General features: G+C 42.6%; 1 protein-coding gene across 3 annotated transcripts in view; it reads left to right on the top strand.

The window, feature by feature from the left end:
• The first annotated feature begins 2771 nt into the window (after positions 1–2771).
• LOC110527437 (rho GTPase-activating protein 6) overlaps positions 2772–18987 on the top strand; it is an 89355-nt gene continuing 73139 nt past the window's right edge. Inside the window, exon 1 of one of the 3 annotated variants that reach the window (XM_090240329.1) lies at positions 2772–3670. In XM_090240329.1, the coding sequence (XP_090096455.1) occupies positions 3152–3670 (519 nt within the window). In that variant the 5' untranslated portion in view covers positions 2772–3151. The remainder of the gene's footprint in view (positions 3671–18987) is intronic. The other 2 variants (XM_090240334.1, XM_090240330.1) reach the window with 2 other exon arrangements.

Here is an 18987-nt window from a genome sequence, read left to right on the forward strand (position 1 = left end):
AGTAAATAACGCAACAAAGGACAACCAGTAACAATTAAAAGTTATGTCAACAAAAATACGCTTTTTCCAACCTGAGCTTGTTTCATACCAAGGCATATATGTTTACATCACCCTGAAGAAGGCACAGTGATTCTCTGGGTGTGTGCCAGCTCATGCTTTTTATTACATTTTGCAAACAAAAACATTTTGATAGGGTTCAGATGGTGAATGTTTACTCAGCTTAATGAGGCTTATTATTTTCTAAATTTGGAGACGGAACTAGCACCATTTCAGTTTTCAGATGAAAAAACAGTGAGCGAGACAGTTTGAGAGAGACTCTGAAGGAAATCCCTCTTCTTATGGCCTAGTTGCATTTATGTGTATGATGCCTTGTATGCTGAACCGCTTATCAGTGCAAGTGTGTGCTTTTTCCCATTCTGACAGAAACCATCAGGCTATCTCTGCTGTCACTTCTGTCACCACACTGATGTGTGACATGAATAAGACCTGCATTCACAGTGCAATTCTAATGAGTGATACATTTAGCTCAGTCAACTCACAAGGTCAGGATTGTATGTCATAGCCTACTTAATTAGCCTAACACACTACATATGTTTACTGTTGGCCAGAGTAGGTTACTGATGAAGTAGGCTACCTGTTTCCTGCCTTATGGCTAGACAAGTGAAATCTCCAATTATAATGAATTAGAGCAGAACAGTTTATTTGTTAAAAAATCTTTACTCATCCTATAACAGCCAATTGGACTGATATTATCTATAAACACATTTTTATATAAGTGTTTTAGAATCATATTTGGTTTCTAGTGGCTGATGCCCACTAAAGTATATTAGAAACCATTCTACTTAGTCCCCTACCCAGCACCCCTCTCATCCTAATTTAACCCCTGCAGGCTGTTTTACTCCCATTACTCTATTAATAAAATATGTGGGTTTTAATAGTTTGTTGCTCAAACCATTCGGACACTACAGACGTTTTTGTAAAAAAGACCCGGCCCCGGTCCCCGACCCATCACAAACACCGCTCAGCCCCTGTTAATCACACAGTTTAATGGTTGGTATCTACACATCCAGAATAAATAGACGGATCCAATGTTACAACAATATTTAAAAGGGGTTAGAAGTCCAAAACGTGCCTGCGTTACAGTGGGACTCATTGGGTTAACATGGGGGAGCTTACAGGCACATGCATGTGTGATGATGATTTCTACCTCTGGTACACACCAACCATATAGTCACATGTCTGGTTTCAGTGCTGGGGCCCCTTTTACAACCCCTGCAACCGTGAGGTAGAGCAGCAATAGATTGCTTCTTTCTGATTCCTTCTCACCAATCTCTATCCCTCTATCTACACTACTGCGCTTTTATCATTTTTGCATTTTTTAAAATTTTATTTAGCCTTTATTTAACTAGGCAAGTCAGTTAAGAACAAATTCTTATTGACAATGGCGGCCTACCCCGGCCAAACCCTAACCCAGACGACACTGGGCCATTTGTGCGCCACCTTATGGGACTCCCAATCACGGCCGGTTGTGAGACAGCATTCAATCGAACCAGGGTCTGTAGTGACGCCTCTAGCGCTCAGATGCAGTGTCTTGGACCACTGCGCCACTCGGGACCCCAGAATTATGAGAAGGGATGAATAATTGCCTTGCTTGTGTGTGTATGTGTGTGTGTGTACATGCGTGCAGGCCTGCCTTTCTGCGTACATGCATGCCTATGTTCATTCCTGTACATGCATGCATGGGTGTGTACCTGCCTGTATGTGTGTGTGAAGGTATGGGGAAAATGGTGCCTCATGGGAGACTGGAGGAGGGGGTTGCCCTGATAAAGCTGCTTATGAAGCTGCACTGCATGACACTGATAACAGCTCAGTGAGATTTGACCAGCCTAAAAACAGACAGGGGGAACGGATGAGATAAAGAGAGAGAGAGTGATCCACAAAGAATTTGAAAACGCTGGGGCTCCTCCCTTTTGTACTTTAACCTATTTGCGCATCGCTACAGCACTGTATATAGACATAATGTGACATTTGAAATGTCTTTATTCCTTTGGAACTTCTGTGAGTGCAATGTCTACTGTTCATTTGTATCGTTTGTTTCACTCTTGTTTATGATCTATTTCACTTGCTTTGGCAATGTTAAAAGATGTTTCCCATGCCATTAAAGCCCTTGAATTGAATTGAGAGAGAGTGAAAGCTGGGAGAATTATAGAAAGAGGAAGCCATGCCCCTATAACCCTGAGCGTCTCAAAAGACACCTACGAAATGTCCATGTACAATGTTACCACTGGTAGAGTTGAGTTGGAAGGAAGGAGCCAAGTCTGAGCTCCTTCTGGCCAAACGTGCTGCATAGCAGCTAACCCACATATAGCATCATTGTGCCTGACAGTCTTTCTCACAACTTCTGAGAAACTTGTGGTGCGAAAATGCAGAGAGCAAGATAATCAGACCATGATATTTATTTTGAGGGTAAGACACAAGCGCCATGTGTCCCAATGTAATGTACAAATGTGAATTATAGTAAAATAGACTAGACTATAGGATTATTCCTCATTTATGGATTATGGCTTTAGGTCGATGATTAATCTTTATGCCATGTCCTCAATCGGCCAGCTTTAGTTGTGCTTTATTTCAACAAAGTGAAAGTTAGGCTATGCAGCTATACATCACATAGGCCCAACATATGTAGGCTATACAATTAATTTATGATACGAACTTGAAAGATGCAGGTAAAGACCCGGGGAAGACACTTGTATGCACTGGTTTTGCTCATTGGAGCAACACGAGTGCGCAGTCTTAACAGCCACAGGAGCGCATTGGACGGATTAGAGGAGCGGCGGCGAGGGTAATCAGCTGCGAAACTTCTCTCATCCTGCGGTCCGCTCTGACTACAGTTTGGGAACGAGCTGAGCTGCATGCATAATAACACGGCACAGAGAATTGGATTCATTTGCGCGCTCTCTGTCTCTCGCTTTATCTGAACCAAGGCATTCTAACGATGACAGCATAAAAACACGTGGACCAAGGGTTCACTGTAGGAGTGTATTGATGGGACCTATCTCGTGGTTTGTTTCTTTACGGCGCTTAAACTAAACTTCTGAGAGAAGGTTGTTTTTTTCAAACGCTGCTGCGTTTGTGCAGAGGGGAGATAGAGATGTCATCTGGTCAAGGACTACTGAACGTCTTCTCCTGCTCAACTCCAGCCTCAAAAGCCATCTCTAAAAGGAAGTTGCGACAAACTCGGAGCCTGGATCCTGATATTATAAGGAAATGTGGCACAGAGACAGATGGAACCCATGGGGACCGCTTGGGGTCACCTGGTTTGCGCGTTGAGGAGGCAGGTGCGTTTTCATCCTCGCCAAGCTCCCTTGAGCACCCGGTTGCGTTGAAATCAGATGCCCGGTCCAGAAATCTTAGGGTGAAACAACCCCTTTCGTCTTTATCTGGTCCCTCCACACCCTTGGACCTCTCCCCGACATCAAACTTTCCCTTTAACTATGACGTGACTGTGAGGGGCACAAAGCGGAATACCGCGTGGGATTTACCGTTTCTGGTGAGGAGCCCCAGCGTCACTCCAACTGGGAGCACGAACACATTATTCTCACCGCGGAGATGGCTTCAGAAGAAGCAGCAACAGTCCAGTTCTCACGCCTATATCGTTTGGAAGTCGGAGGTAAATATGAAGATGCGTGCACTCCACGCAATAAAAAATAAGCCTTCATAGTATTCAAGAGAAATGACATATTGACAACATACTTTTGTCTTTGAGGATTTACAGTGCCCTCAGAAAGTATTCACACCCCTCGACTTTTTCCCCATTTAGTTGTGTTACAGCCTGAGTTTAACGTCGATTACATTTAGATTTTGTGTCACTGACCTACACACAATACCGCGAATTAAGTTTTTATAAAAGTTTACACATTTAAAAAAATGAAAAGCTGAAATGTCTTGAGGCAATAAGTATTCAATACCTTTGTTATTAAGGCAAGGTACATGCATACGCACACATTGTGATATTGTTGTATAGTGGTATTGAACATTTTGTGTTGTGGATATGTGGTGGTGTATATATCATTTACTGTTTTATATTTAGCTCATTCAGTACAAACATAGTTCACTGTTTTATATTTTGTTTTATATAAAATGTGGGTGCTTGGTGTGTTTGGACCCCAGAAAGAGTAGTGGTGTAATAAATACAAAATAAAATACAGAATAAAAATATTCCAAAACATGTATCCTGATAGCAATAAGGCACTAAAATAAAACTGCGATGGCGATGTCCACATCATGCTATGTATATGCTTCTCATCGGCAAGGACTAGGGAGTTTTTTTAGGATAGAAATAAACGGGATAGACACTGGGAGACAAATTTGTTTTAGGTCAATAACCTAAAACACAAGGCCAAACATACACTGGAGTTGCTTACCAAGACGACCTTGAATGTTCTTAAGTGGCCTAGTTACAGTTTTGACTTAAATCGACTTGAAAATCTATGGCAAGTTATAAATGGCTGTCTATCAATGATCAACAGTCAACTTGATAGAGCTTGAAGAATTCTACAAATAATAAACGTGCAAATATTGTGCAATCCAGGTGCGCAAAGCTCTTAGACTTACCCAGAAAAACTCACAGCTGTAATTGCTACCAAAGGTGATTCTATCATGTATTGACTCAGGGGTGTGAATAATTATGTAAATGAGATATTTCTGTATTTAATTTTCAATAAATGTGCAAAAATGTCTAAAGACATCTTTTCACTTTGTCATGATGGGTTATTGTGTTTAGATGTGTAAAAAAAATAAGAAGATTTAATCCGTTTTGAATTCAGGCTGTACCACAACAGAATGTGTAACAACTTATGCAACAACTTATGTGTAACAACCTAAGGGGTATGAAAACTTTCTGAAGGCGCTGTACAACGTTCCGGAGTAGGCCCGAAGGTGACACGTGTTTATATTTCCATTTCTTGTCTTTTGATAATTAGAGATGATTTGTTTTATATTTTCATAGTTAATAGGAGAGAGTGCCTGCATGTAACAGCATCTGCAGAGTGGCTGCAGCAGTCAGACCCATAATGAAATCCTTACAAAAACATACTTGGGATTTATTTTTAGCTGTGGCTTTAATGGCTGCATATTTGGCAGCTGTCCACATGCTCCAGTCTAGTTGAAAGGTGTAATGATGCCCCCCCCCCCCCTCCATCTCTAGTGGACTCCCTTGCTATCTGGGATCCTTAGGACGCTCATACCTGAAGTTTACATTTAAAATGGTGAAGTTAAGGGCTAAAGTTAGGGTTAGGTAAGGGAGGCTGCTTTAGGGAGGACGGCTCATAATAATGGCTGGAAAGGAGCTAATGGAATGGCATCAAACACATGGAAACCATGGAAACCATGCGTTTGATGTATTTGTTACTATTCCATCGATTCCGCTTCAGCCATTAAAATGAGCCCGCCCTCCCCAATTAAGGTTCCACCAACATCCTGTGGTTATGGTTAAGGTTAGGGTAAAGCAGGGCTCTCCAACCCTCTTCCTGGAGAGCTATCATCCTGTAGGTTTTCACTCCAACCCTAATCTAGCGCACCTGATTCTAATAATTAGCTGGTTGATAACCTGAATCAAGTTAGTTACAACTGGTGTTGGAGCGAAAACCTACAGGATGATAGCTCTCCGGGAACAGGGTTGGAGAGCCCTAGGGTAAATGGAGGGGTTAAGGTTAAGGTTAGGGTTAGGGTTAGGGTTGGGACATCCCAAGGATACTGTGTAGCGCTAAACCTGGAATTACGTTCATGTAGCGATGCTTTGGCAGCACGTGACAACGCGTTTTGATGGCCCTGAGTTGGTTCTCACCAGTATGAACTGAACTGTCACTGGGTCAAAGACAGACACATGAAAAAAATTAGCTGTTTCACGATTTGTGGACCCTTCCCCATTATGTTGTTGTTCCCCAAAACAGGGCAATGAATGTGACATAGACCTATGATTCAGGCTTCTATTCAGCCATAAGAGCATTAGTGAGGTCGGGAACTGATGTTGGGCGATGAGGCCTGGCTCGCAGTCGGCATTCCAATTAATCCAAAAGGTGTTCGATGGAGTTGAGGTCAGGGCTCTTTACAGGCCAGTCAAGTTCTTCCACACCAATCTCGACATATCATTTCTGTATGGATTTCGCTTTGTGCACGGGGAATTTTCATGCTGGATCAGGAAAAGGCCTTCCCAAACAGTTGCCACAAAGTTGGAAGCACAGAATCATCTACAATGTCATTGTATGCTGTAGGTTTAATATTTCCCTTCACTGGAACTAAGGGGCCTTTCCCGAACCATGAAAAACAACCCCAGACCTTTATTCTTCCTCAAACAAACTTTACAGTTGACACAATGCAATCGGGCAGGTGTCGTTCTTCTGGCATCCGCCAAACCCAGATTTGTCCGTTGGACTGCCCAATGGTGAAGCGTGATTCATCACTCCAGAGAACGTGTTTCCATTGCTCCAGAGTTCAATGGCGGCGTGCTTTACACCACTCCTACCGATGCTTGGCATTGCACATGGTGATCTTAGGCTTGTGTGTGGCTGCTCGGCCATGGAAGCCCATTTCATGAAGCTCCCGACGAACAGTTCTTGTGCTGACATTACTTCCAGAGGCAGTTTGGAACTCGGTAGTGAGTGTTACGCTTTTCAGTACTTGGCGATCCCGTTCTGTGAGCTTGTGTGGCATACCACTTCGCGTCTGAGCCGTTGTTGCTCCGAGACGTTTCCAATTCATAATAACGGCACTTACAGCTTACAGGCAGCTCAAGCAGGGCATAAATTAGTTGGAAAGGTGGCATCTTATGACGGTGCCACGTTGTTTAAAATACTCAATTCCAAAACCAACATGTCAGGTTTGCTAGGTTTGTCAGGTATATGGCAAAAGGACAGGTAGTTCCTCGTTACCAGACGTTCTAAACTAGTTGACATCAACAGCATATGATGTAACACATCAAGTATTTTGGGTCTCTGATTCAGTTATGGTGATGAAAAGTGTGTTTGATCTGCTATCTATTATCTCTAGAAGGCTCCTTTGAAGTCTACAATCAATCGGCTACCTGGGTGTAATTGGGTGTTGCCTCCTTGGGTGTGTAATTTCTCATCCCGAAATCCTCGGACGGTACAACCCATCAATCAATCAAATGTATTTATCAAACCCTTTTTACATCAGCAGATGTCACAAAGTGCTTATACAGAAACCCAGCCTAAAACCCCAAGGGCACCTATTGAGAGTACAGGGAACATTAATTGCAAACCGAAACTGGCAAAGGTGGTTTGGGATTTATGGTTTTTGGATCACTCGCAAGGCCTATCATATTAAACACTAACAAGGTCGTAACTCTGTTTTTGGATATCCTACCACTGCATACATTATGTATCATTGAGATAAAGCAGGGTTGCTTCTTCTTCTCCACAATATTTAGATAGGATAGTGGTATCCCACTAGTCTATTCCTACAGACGCTGGCAAGCACAACTAGCGGATACATGCTGTAGTGTATTCAGTTTTTTCGAACATGTTTTTGTCATATCATAGCTTTGTAGCTTGCTTATCTTGTCATAAATTGCCATTTGACAGTCTATCTTTGGATTCCCTTAGTGGGTGTTGGGTGTTGATTAGTGGGTGTTGATTCTGTATTGATTCTGTGTCAGATCGGCCTAATGAAATCACAAGATACCGAATTGAACATTTCAACCAACTACTCAGCTAAGAGATTCAGAGGAGAGTAATTATTATTTTCCGATGTGATCCACGAACAGGAAGTGAAACCAGTTTGTTGAAGTTTGTGAGGAACTAGCAGGTTTACATTCAGGACCTATTTTTGGACATCACTTCCATTAATGGTTTAAGAGTGAACGAGTGGAAAGAAGAAAAAGAGGGAAGAGAAGGAGAAAAGCAGTAGCTAGGGTGTCTTAGTTTATCTTATTGAGTCATTCTACTAAAGACACCAGCTTGAAGCTTCAGTCAGGCTATAACAGGAAAAGGCCATTACTGGACATACTGTATGTTTACTGTTTATGTTCCGTTGTTGCTAAGTAGGCCTGAGACTCATCCAGGCATATATGACTTAATTTAATGCACATTCTGTACAGTATAGCATATGAAGAGTTTATTTCCAATATGCTATATCCACCTATTTTTCACATTTGTGTTTTTTCATCAGAAATTATCGCTAATGGGTGCCTTCACGTGTGTGTAAAATATTACTATTCTCAAATGTTAAATTAATAGATTTTAGATGTGTGTAAGAAATAGTCTTATTCTTGCCAAAATGCTATATATACATTGTTTAGCTGGAATGGAATGTTCGTATCCTGTATATTTGACTGTGATATGTGGTTGTGTCACGCCCTGACCTTAGAGAGACGTTTTATTTCTCTATTTGGTTAGGTCAGGGTGTGATTTGGGTGTATATTCTATGTTTTCTATTTCTTTGTTTTTGACCACGTGTGGTTCAAAATCAGAGGCAGCTGTCAATCGTTGTCTTTGATTGGGAATCATACTTAGGCAGCCTTTTTCCCCATCTAATGTTGTGGGTAATTATTTATTTTCTGTGTGCGTGCGCCACGGTTTGTTCACGGTCGGTTTCTGTTTAAGCGTTTTTTTGTGTGAAGGTTTCACTTTATTAAAGATGTGGTGTTACATGCACGCTGCGCCTTTGGCTCATCTATGACAGGGAGTTTGAAGACAGTGAACGTGACATGTTGTCTCACCCAGCTATCTTAAGATGAATGCACTTACTGTAAGTCGCTCTGGATAAGAGCATCTGCTAAATGACTAAAATGCAAATCTCATATTACTGTATTTAATAATATATCAACAAAAAAATATTTTAAATATTGATGTCAATTTGTCTTCTTGTCTGTGTAAAACATAGCAAAACTACTTATTTCTCTGAGTGATGCATACATAAAGCATTTTGAAAATAATATGGTTATTTCTCCCTCTGATCTGAAACCATGAAGGGATAGATTTTAAGCAAATACTGTCATTGAACAACCCCATGCCATAGGGGGAAAAAAACACACCAATCAAATCAAATCAAATGTATTTATATAGCCCTTCGTACATCAGCTGATATCTCAAAGTGCTGTACAGAAACCCAGCCTAAAACCCCAAACAGCAAGCAATGCAGGTGTAGAAGCACGGTGGCTAGGAAAAACTCCCTAGAAAGGCCAAAACCTAGGAAGAAACCTAGAGAGGAACCAGGCTATGTGGGGTGGCCAGTCCTCTTCTGGCTGTGCCAGGTGGAGATTATAACAGAACATGGCCAAGATGTTTAAATGTTCATAAATGACCAGCATGGTCAAATAATAATAATCACAGGCAGAACAGTTGAAACTGGAGCAGCAGCACGGCCAGGTGGACTGGGGACAGCAAGGAGTCATCATGTCAGGTAGTCCTGATGTAAGGGATTTCCTCCTCTTCTTCCGAAGAGGAGAGGCGAAAAGGATCAGAGGACCAATATGCGGCGTGGTAAGTGTCCATGGTTCTTTAATATGAAAATGTACACATGAACAACTGAATTTAAAAACAATAACCGTGGAATGAACAAAACCCAAAACAGTACCGTGTGGTGAAAAACACAGACACGGAAACAAACACCCACAAACACACAGTGAAACCCAGGCTACCTAAGTATGATTCTCAATCAGAGACAACTAATGACACCTGCCTCTGATTGAGAACCATACTAGGCCGAAACATAGAAATACCCAAATCATAGAAAAACAAACATAGACTGCCCACCCCAACTCACGCCCTGACCATACTAAATAATGACAAAACAAAGGAAATAAAGGTCAGAACGTGACACCTGAGGCATGGTCCTAGGGCTCAGGTCCTCCGAGAGAGAGAAAGAAAGAAAGAGAGAATTAGAGAGAGCATACTTAAATTCACACAGGACACCGGATAGGACAGGAGAAGTACTCCAGATATAACAAACTGACCCTAGCCCCCCCGACACACAAACTACTGCAGCATAAATACTGGAGGCTGAGACAGGAGGGGTCAGGAGACACTGTGGCACCAATTTCTTTTAAAATGTCTTAAAACAATAAAAGCTCATTTCCCAACATCTCTGAAAAATTGCTCTATAGTGTTTTGGAATGAAACTCTTCATATAGTTCTGGTTGGCGCCTGTGCATTTCACTTTTTTACGTCCACATCATACTCCTTTAGGATAAGTATGTATTAATTTAGTTACTAGACGTTATCTCAAAGAGTTATTCAAACTGGCCCCATGTCATTACCCCTTCGCTCCTTACTTGTGATTTATACTGGCAACTCTTTTAGCTGCAGTTACCTAATGGTTTCTCCCCACTCCTATAAGTTGACAGAATAACATTATTATAGTATTACCGATATACAGTTGAAGTCAGAAGTTTACATACACCTTAGCCAAGTACATTTAAACTCCGTTTTTTTTTTTTTACAATTCCTGACATTTAGTCCTAGTAAAAATGCCCTGTCTAAGGTCAGTTAGGATCACCACTTAATTTTAAGAATGTGAAATGTCAGGATAATAGCAGAGAGAATGATTTATTTCAGCTTTTATTTCTTTCATCACATTCTCAGTGGGTCAGAAGTTTACATACACTCAAGTAGTATTTGGTAGCATTGCCTTTAAATTGTTTAACTTGGGTCAAATGTTTCAGGTAGCCTTCCACTAGCTTCCCACAATACTTTGGGTGAATTTTGGCCCATTCCTCCTGACAGAGCTGGTGTAACTGAGTCAGGTTTGTAGGCCTCCTTGCTCGCACACACTTCTTCAGTTTTTCCCACAAATCTTCTATAAGATTGAGGTCAGGGCTTTGTGATGGCCACTCTAATACCTTGACTTTGTTGTCCTTAAGCCATTTTGCCAAAACTTTGAAAGTATGCTTGGGGTTATTGTCCATTTGGAAGACCCATTTGCGACCAAGCTTTAACTTCCTGACTGATGTCTTGAGATGTTATGTCAATATATCCACATAATTTTCCTGCCCTCATGATGCCATCTATTTTGTGCTTCACGGTTGGGATGTTGTTCTTTGGCTTGCAAGCCTCCCCTTTTTTCCTCCAAACATAACAATGGTCATTATGGCCAAGCAGTTCTATTTGGTCTGGTGAAACAAAATAGAACTGTTTGGCCATAATGCCTTGAGGGCAGAAACAAATGTGAATGGTTTATTTAGGCGAGAAATGTGATGGGTTAAGTTTAGACATGTAATCCCAAATGTTTAATGTTAGGGTTAGCAATGAGGTTAAGTTTCTGCAATCACTGTTAGTGGAAGATTGAATAAGGAAAACTCCTCTGAGCTACAGGTTGGTTGATGCTCAGTGCTGCTATAGACAGTTTCCACTGTATAATGTACATGTTCTAGTCTAGCTGGCATAGACAGAAACATACACACGGAGAGACATTCTCAAGTCAAGTGACCGAGAGAAGACCTCCTGTCAAAACAATCAAGACCATGTCTTCAAAGACCATTGATAACTGCCCGTACCTGTTCAAAGACTGCAGACTGCAGGTCTAACTGGATGCATGTGTTCAAAGAAGGTTAGGTAGATATTACTGTTCTGGACGTGTTCTGAGCGTGTCTCCTCAGCATAGTCATCGTGAGGTCTGTCTTCAGGCTACAGTGCTGTTTAGGCAAGTCCAGTTGATTGATCACACATTGTGATGGATCACACTGGGATCTTTTAGGAAAGGGTTTTGATTTCAACTCGACCTTGCCTAAAAGCTACCCCACCTTACACTCTGCACACACGCACGCACGCACACACATTTCTTTAAAGAGGGGGGTGACGACCTTGACAGAGACATCTCCGGAATGTTTTTCAGTGTGTGTAGTAGCTGGATTGGTTCAACCTGCCATCCCTTTTGCCCACTTCGCTTTTTCACGTAGTGCTGAATCGCAGTTCTGTCTTAACTCGAAAATAACTCTCGGTGAATGTCATCTGACAATTATTGTTCCCTGGCCGAACTTCAATCAAATGATGAAGCTAATTGCAGAAAGAAGACAGTGCGTCTGCATGCCACACTGGCAGAAATAACTGGTTCGCATTTTTCCCCCTCGCATCCTTCCCCTTGGGGAAATCAACCGGGGACTTGGGTCTGTGAATCCTCTGCCGCTAGAGTTCTAATCTAATTTCACTCAGAATGTCATTTGTTGTGGTAGTTGTTACTATCGACCGACACCATGCTATCTGGGTCAGATCGTTTTTTAGAGTTGTTGCTTGCATTTTATATCTCTATTATTTATCCGTCAATTACAGACGCTATCTGACTGAAAAAGTGGACCCTAAGACAAACAAAATCCTAGAAGTGAAGATCGCATGTTATTGGATTTGTGTATGAAGGGGACTATTTGTTGGTTTATCAGGAGACACATTGGCACACCCTTCCTACAACTGCTAGCCTGGTCCCAGATCTCTGTGCTCTTCTGACTCTTATCCTATGACAAGACAGCACAAACAGATCATGCGTCAGGCTATACAACTAGTGCTAGCCCACCATCACCACTAAGGCTACAGACCTTTGGCTTCTGCATTATCTCAAGATGGCTCCCTCAGGTGATCCACAGAGTGAAGTGCTCCTGCTGTCTCTGTGAGAGATACAGTGGAATGTTTATGCAGTAGAAAATCATACTAGGATGATGTTCTACAGCTTGGAGAAATGAAAATAACCAACCGTCTGTTCTCCCTGCCAGGAGAGGAAAACATTCAAAACCGTGGGTTTGTTCAAACACAGGGGTTGGATGCCACAAAGGGTTGCATGACATACGATCTGGCTGAGGGTGATCATTCAGTTAGCTTGTAATATTGAATGCTGGATTTTAGTACGATTTTCAGTGCTTTAAAACTTTTTTGGGGGGTGCTATATTTCACAACTGTAGTGCGAAATGTATACTGTTTATTAGCAGTCATTTCACTAAACAAATGGAATTTTGGGGCATGGTTTAGGTTTATTATTTGTCTACATGGAAAGTGTTCTCTCCTTTTGAGGAAAAGGGGTATCTACTGAAATAGAACCACATGTAAAGTGAACATGATTCTCCGTTGCCAAATCTCAGTGTCTGTTGCCAATTAAGTCTCTCCTACAAGGGCTCACACGTTAATGTGGTCAGTCATGGGAAAAGCATGTATATGATTTAAGCCATTTCAAACCCTCACACTGCTCCAATATAAGTCTTTGTACTGGGTATTGGGTTCATGAATTCAATTTATTTATTCATTTAGTTGAATATGAACTGTGGCAATCTGTTATACAAAGGCTAAATCTTCACATGGAGAAATTCACAAGCAATGTATTTCAAACAGACCTGGGCTTTCAGCCCATGTGAAATGGAATAGTGGCTGTGCAGGAGGCCCTCTGTTCCCCTCAAGTCAATATCACTGATTACCATGTTTGTGGCTGTTGAGTAGAACACGCATATAGACTACCTACACACTTGCTCAAGATCACAAAGCTTGGAGAGTTGGACTCACGTATTTTGCTCTACGGTTATTACCATCTTGCATGTCACCTGAAGACTAGTTTAGAGGTGCTGCTGTTCCTCTGTGCCTCTGTCCATCTGTAATAGAGGGCCGTACGGGCCGGCCCTTCTGCCAGCGGGACCTGTAGACTTCATCAGGCCGAGGAAGTCGAGTAGTTTTCATTTCCTGTCACTATTAGAGAATGAGCCTGAAGGAAGGAAGTGTTTTATAGGCCAGGTCTACTTCAGTCGATCAGGAGGGTTTAATAAGATACATTCTATTTGACACACAAGTTGTGTGTCCGGCTGCAGTATGTTTCCATTTCACAATAGGCTACTGCTGTTTGAGATTCACACATTCTTTCAAAATGACCTTTTACATGTGAATTTATTTGCGATGTGAATTCTTATTTGCGATGTGAATCTTATTTGGAGAGAGAAGCACTGAAAACAAGTGTCATTAACAAATTATTACAACTATAAGTCTTCATTTACCTTGTGCTTTAATTTCCATCTAGGATTTGTCTGTGTCAAAACTCTCTAACATCGGTACAGTTCTGCTCAAGTGAGATAAGATCGGCATAAGCAGAAATGATTTGTGCATGTTTTTCGAGAACATGAAGTTTGGCATCTAGTTTCCATTTGCATGCCGTTCCTACTGAGACTCAGTATCACTATGAGGGAGAAGAAATAAATCACTTTTAGGATGGGAGTACCACTCCCACATCCAAGAATTTCATATTTTGTACTTAACTTTTTGAGATACAATAATTCCTAATACAGTCATTCCGAAAAAAGGAGAAAGAAAAATCGTTCTTGGGTGCTGTAGGTTATGTTTTACGTGTCCGAATCATTCCGTTTTTTTCTGTACACTTTCATAGTAGATGAGGGAAAGAAACTCGTCCATGGCTGCTTCCGAGACCCATGGCTGCTTTCCAGCAACACTCATCCTTGGCTGCTTCCTAGCTTCAGCCTCACTCGTCCACGGCTGTTTCCTGGACCCATGGCTGCTTTCCAGCAACACTCATCCTTGGCTGCTTCCTAGCTTCAGCCACACTCGTCCACGGCTGTTTTCTGCCTTCAGCCTCATTCGTCCACGGCTGCTTCCTAGCTTCAGCCTCACTCGTCCACGGCTTCTTCCTAGCTTCAGCCTCAGAGAAGGGTGGAAGAGTTGTTTGGAATTCCAGTCCATTGATGCATGGGACCCTGATGAAAAAGGGTGACTGCCCACAATTCCCAATCCTCTCCTCTGGCTTCACACTCAGCTAAATTCCAGCTATTTCTGCTCAATTTTTTCACCCTGCTTTCCCAGGCCTGTTGTTACCTAGAATAACCAAGGCACTGGTGCCAGAAACACACAGTAGTCTGAATGGCATACGAACGTTTATGCTGTAGAACTACTAGGTCCCCTCTATTCATGTCTATAGGAGCCTATGGATTGTTTTGAATTTACCATTTGATGGATGTTGTGATTGATGTAGATGGGAGGATACAGTGGCTTCAGTTGAATCCTATGCCGATATAGGATCCTGCTGACATTTAATCAAGTCCACAGAATGAGCTTATGGAATAAGTGACACAGTTATGCCTAGTAACATTGTCATGTCGCAGAGTCCATATTCAGGTGTTTTGAATCAATTCGTAGCTAAACAAACTCTACAGACAGCCTGTGATGTGGTTCAGTGTGTTCTCATCCGAGTGAACATAAAATCTAATGTACTGTTCTAGACAGCTTTCTGATTGACTCGGGTCAAAAGAGGGGTAAGTCAGTGTGAGGAGGCCCACGTGAAGAACCCAATTGACCAGGCATCGTCCGGGTTTTGGCCCGGTGTAGGCCATCATTGTAAAAAAGAATTTGTTCTTAACTGACTTGCCTAGTTAAATAAAGGTTCAGTATGCATACTACCTTTACCATATTGAAACTGTTGATATTAGCCCACTACCACTTTCATGCTGCTACTTCTACTTGTACCACCAGCACTAGCAATTGATACTGTTCCCACTACTTTTACTTATGTTGTCATTGGATACACATGTATCTGTAATAACAGCAGGCACACAGACCTTACCCCTGGAGTGTCTCTATCTTTCTCTCTCTCTCTCTCTCTTCTCTGCTCCCTCTCTCCATTCTGCCTGTTCAGTGCTGTGACCTGACCTCTGGTTTCCGTGGCAGCCAACTGAGGCCCTCCTCCTCCTCCGTATCGTAGTGTTCTTCACTGCACTTAATCACATGGACGAAGCTCACAAACAATCTTTAGTTGTGGGTCGAGAAATATCAGAGTCCGCCTTACTCATCAACCATGTGCCAGTTTTGTCAAAAATCAAATAGTCCGGCTAACTGACAACCTCTACACAGTTAAAATCACCCCACTGCTACCAGTACAATCCAAAACAAGCTAACTGCGACCCCTGTATGACAACATATAGCTAGACCCCAGCAATCATTGCGCCCATATATCCTACCTGAACAGATCACAGAGTCTAACTAACTTGTCGTTCTTGGAGGCCTATCCATCCTAAATAATGATGGGAGACTCTGTGAAACTCTGTGAACTTGTTTGTCAGACAGGCAGAGCCCAGCAGCAGAAGAATATCCACATTTAATCACAGGGATGTTGCAGAGCTAGTGAACTAACAAGACATTACTCAGCTAGGCTACAGTGTAGCTAACTCTATCGCTCCTGAGAGAGGACCTTATCAGTGTGTTCCCCCTTCACTCCCATTGGCCGGCAGAGCTCAGAGGAGACAGGTTTATCTGCTGTTGTACAGTCTTGGTCTTGGAAATAATTAAGCAATAAGGCACGAGGGGGCATGGTATATGGCCAATATACCACGGCTAAATGCTGTTCTTATGCACAACGAATAGTGCCAGGATACAGCCTTTAGCCGTGGTATATTGGCCATATACCACAAACTCCTGAGGTGCCTTATTGTTATTATAAATTGGTTACCAATGTAATTAGAGCAGTACAAATACATGTTTTGTCATACCCGTGGTATACGGTCTGATATACCATGGCTGTCAGCCAATCAGCATTCAGGGCTCGAACCACCCAGTTTATAATTTAAAATAACTCGCAACTTTAGTAGGATTGTCATTAGAGACCGTGACAAAGTATTGTAGTAGCTATTGTAGCTATTGTAGCTTGTACATTTTGTGATTATTACTAAAACATCCAACAGTAGCGGTGTCCAAGCAAGATGGCGTCCGATGTGAAACTGAAATGTGCAAAAGTGTTTGGGATTCTAAAAATAAGAGGCACATGTTTGCTTGGGTTTTCTAATTCAGGTCTTTGTCTGACCTGAATGCCTGCCAGCAGAAATAGTAATGGTTGTGTAAATATGGCACCTCAGATGTAGGCCAAACAGACTCTCCAACCAGAAGACCTTTCACCCTGAACTCTGTCAGACAGCAAGGAAGCATAACAAAACACGAAGCAAGAGGCATTTTAGTCCCAGCAGCCATGGCCTCTGCAGCTATTAATAGAAAATAGCTGTGTGTGTGTGTGTGTCCATGTGAACGTGGTAGTGGAGCAGTTGGTATCAATATACAGTAGGTGTTTCTTTGTAGAGTTTTCTGGCCTAATGTCTCAGGCCAGTACACACTGGAGGCTATGTGAGTAGGACAGGGAAAGAACACCTCCTTATAGTGTTTGTGTGTGTGTGTGTATGCCCTGAAGCTGATTTGATAATTGATCATGTTCAGATTGAATTTCTAGTGCAATGTGTGTGTGTCTGCAGTGCTAGAACCGTGGAAAAATGTATATGGGAGTTACATTGGCATCTACAGCTACGTGGTAGTTTGATTGTTGCTTAGGTTTGTATGTGAGGTCACACAAAAGTACATTCGAGGAGACTATCCATCTGCAATAATTGGTTAACATATTCCAGATAAATAGTCTCTTCTCTGTGACAATGCGGACGAAAGGAGTGTCTCATTTGGCAATGTAACCCTAACTCCACCTAGTGGTATTCATTTCAATGTGGCCGAGTTGGGAGTTTGACGGGAACGCGTCCAGAGTGCAAGAAACAAGATGGGATGTTGAGAAATAGGTGTAGGTTGCTGTGTTAACCAGACGGGGGTGCTATTGACTTTTTCCTCCCCTGTTACAGCCTCACTCAAAGCTAGCTGAACAGAATGCTGAGTCTACAGCTGCAATGACATTTGGTGCAATCCAGCAGAACACAGTCAGTGTGAATGAGCTGAGCTTCCGGGTGGCCTGTGGTTACAGCTGTGCCCAGCTGCCCGCCCCCCCCTCCTCTGGCTAACCTGCCATGAATATCTCTCCCTGCTCAAACATTGTGGTGATAGTGACTCATTGGATTGTAACCCCTACACATGATCATGCTGTTACAACATAATATTATTGTTTAAGAGTGTGAATTATGGTAATACTATGGCCAGAGAACAAAGTACTAACGAGTTACTCAGTGGGTATAGACATCATATCCAGGCATGGATCCCTTTCACTACTGCTGTGTCCCTCCCCAGAAGCCTGGTGCTGTGACGTTACATGTGTGTGTGTGTGTGTGTGTGTGTGTGTGTGTGTGTGTGTGTGTGTGTGTGTGTGTGTGTGTGTGTGTGCGAGTGAGTGAGAGAATATGTGTGTATAAATGTGGTGTGTATCCTGGCCTCCAGATGTATGAGCAGTGTAGGGTAGTGATGGGAAAAGATCGCTACAGTTACATGTCGGGATATTATTTTGATGATATATTGTATCTTTTTGACAATATTACAATATTATTTTTCAGCTAGTTGGCTGCAGCTGCACCAAAACGACAGTATTTTTTCTTCATGGCTTGTTCTTTTTAAATAGGGAGCCAATTCGTTGTCAGCACTTTTGTTTTCATGACTGATAAAAACGTGTTTTCTCATGGCTCTGTCTCTTGTCCCTCTGCAGCAGAGCAATATGTTTGGAACATCAAATTGCAATAAAATCAGTTTTCAATATGTATCTTATCAGCACCTAAGAATCGTGATAATATCATATCGTGAGGTCCCTAGTAATTCCCAGCCCTTGCATAGGGTCGAGTTCACCAGGGTTAGGGTCGAGTTTCCCAGGGTTAGGGTCGAGTTCCCCACGGTTAGAGTTGTTCATCAGGGTTAGAGTTGTTCACCAGGGTTAGGGTTGGTTGAGTTCACCAGGGTTAGGGTTGAGTTCCCCAGGGTTAGGGCCGAGGTCCCCAGGGTTAGAGCCGAGTTCCCCAGGGTTAGAGTTGTTCACCAGGGTTAGAGGAGTTCACCAGGGTTAGGGTCGAGTTCCCCACGGTTAGGGCCGAGGTCCCCAGAGTTAGAGTTGTTCACCAGGGTTAGGGCCGAGTTCCCCAGGCTTAGAGTTGTTCACCAGGGTTAGGGTCGAGTTCCCCAGGGTTAGGGCCGAGTTCCCCAGGGTTAGGGCCGAGTTCCCCAGGGTTAGAGTTGTTCATCAGGGTTAGGGTTGGTTGAGTTCACCAGGGTTAGGGTTGAGTTCCCCAGGGTTAGGGTTGAGTTCCCCAGGGTTAGG

Source organism: Oncorhynchus mykiss, chromosome 7 (assembly GCF_057628025.1).
Source record: "Oncorhynchus mykiss isolate SJ-2025 chromosome 7, ASM5762802v1, whole genome shotgun sequence".
Classification (NCBI taxonomy): Eukaryota; Metazoa; Chordata; class Actinopteri; order Salmoniformes; family Salmonidae; genus Oncorhynchus; species Oncorhynchus mykiss.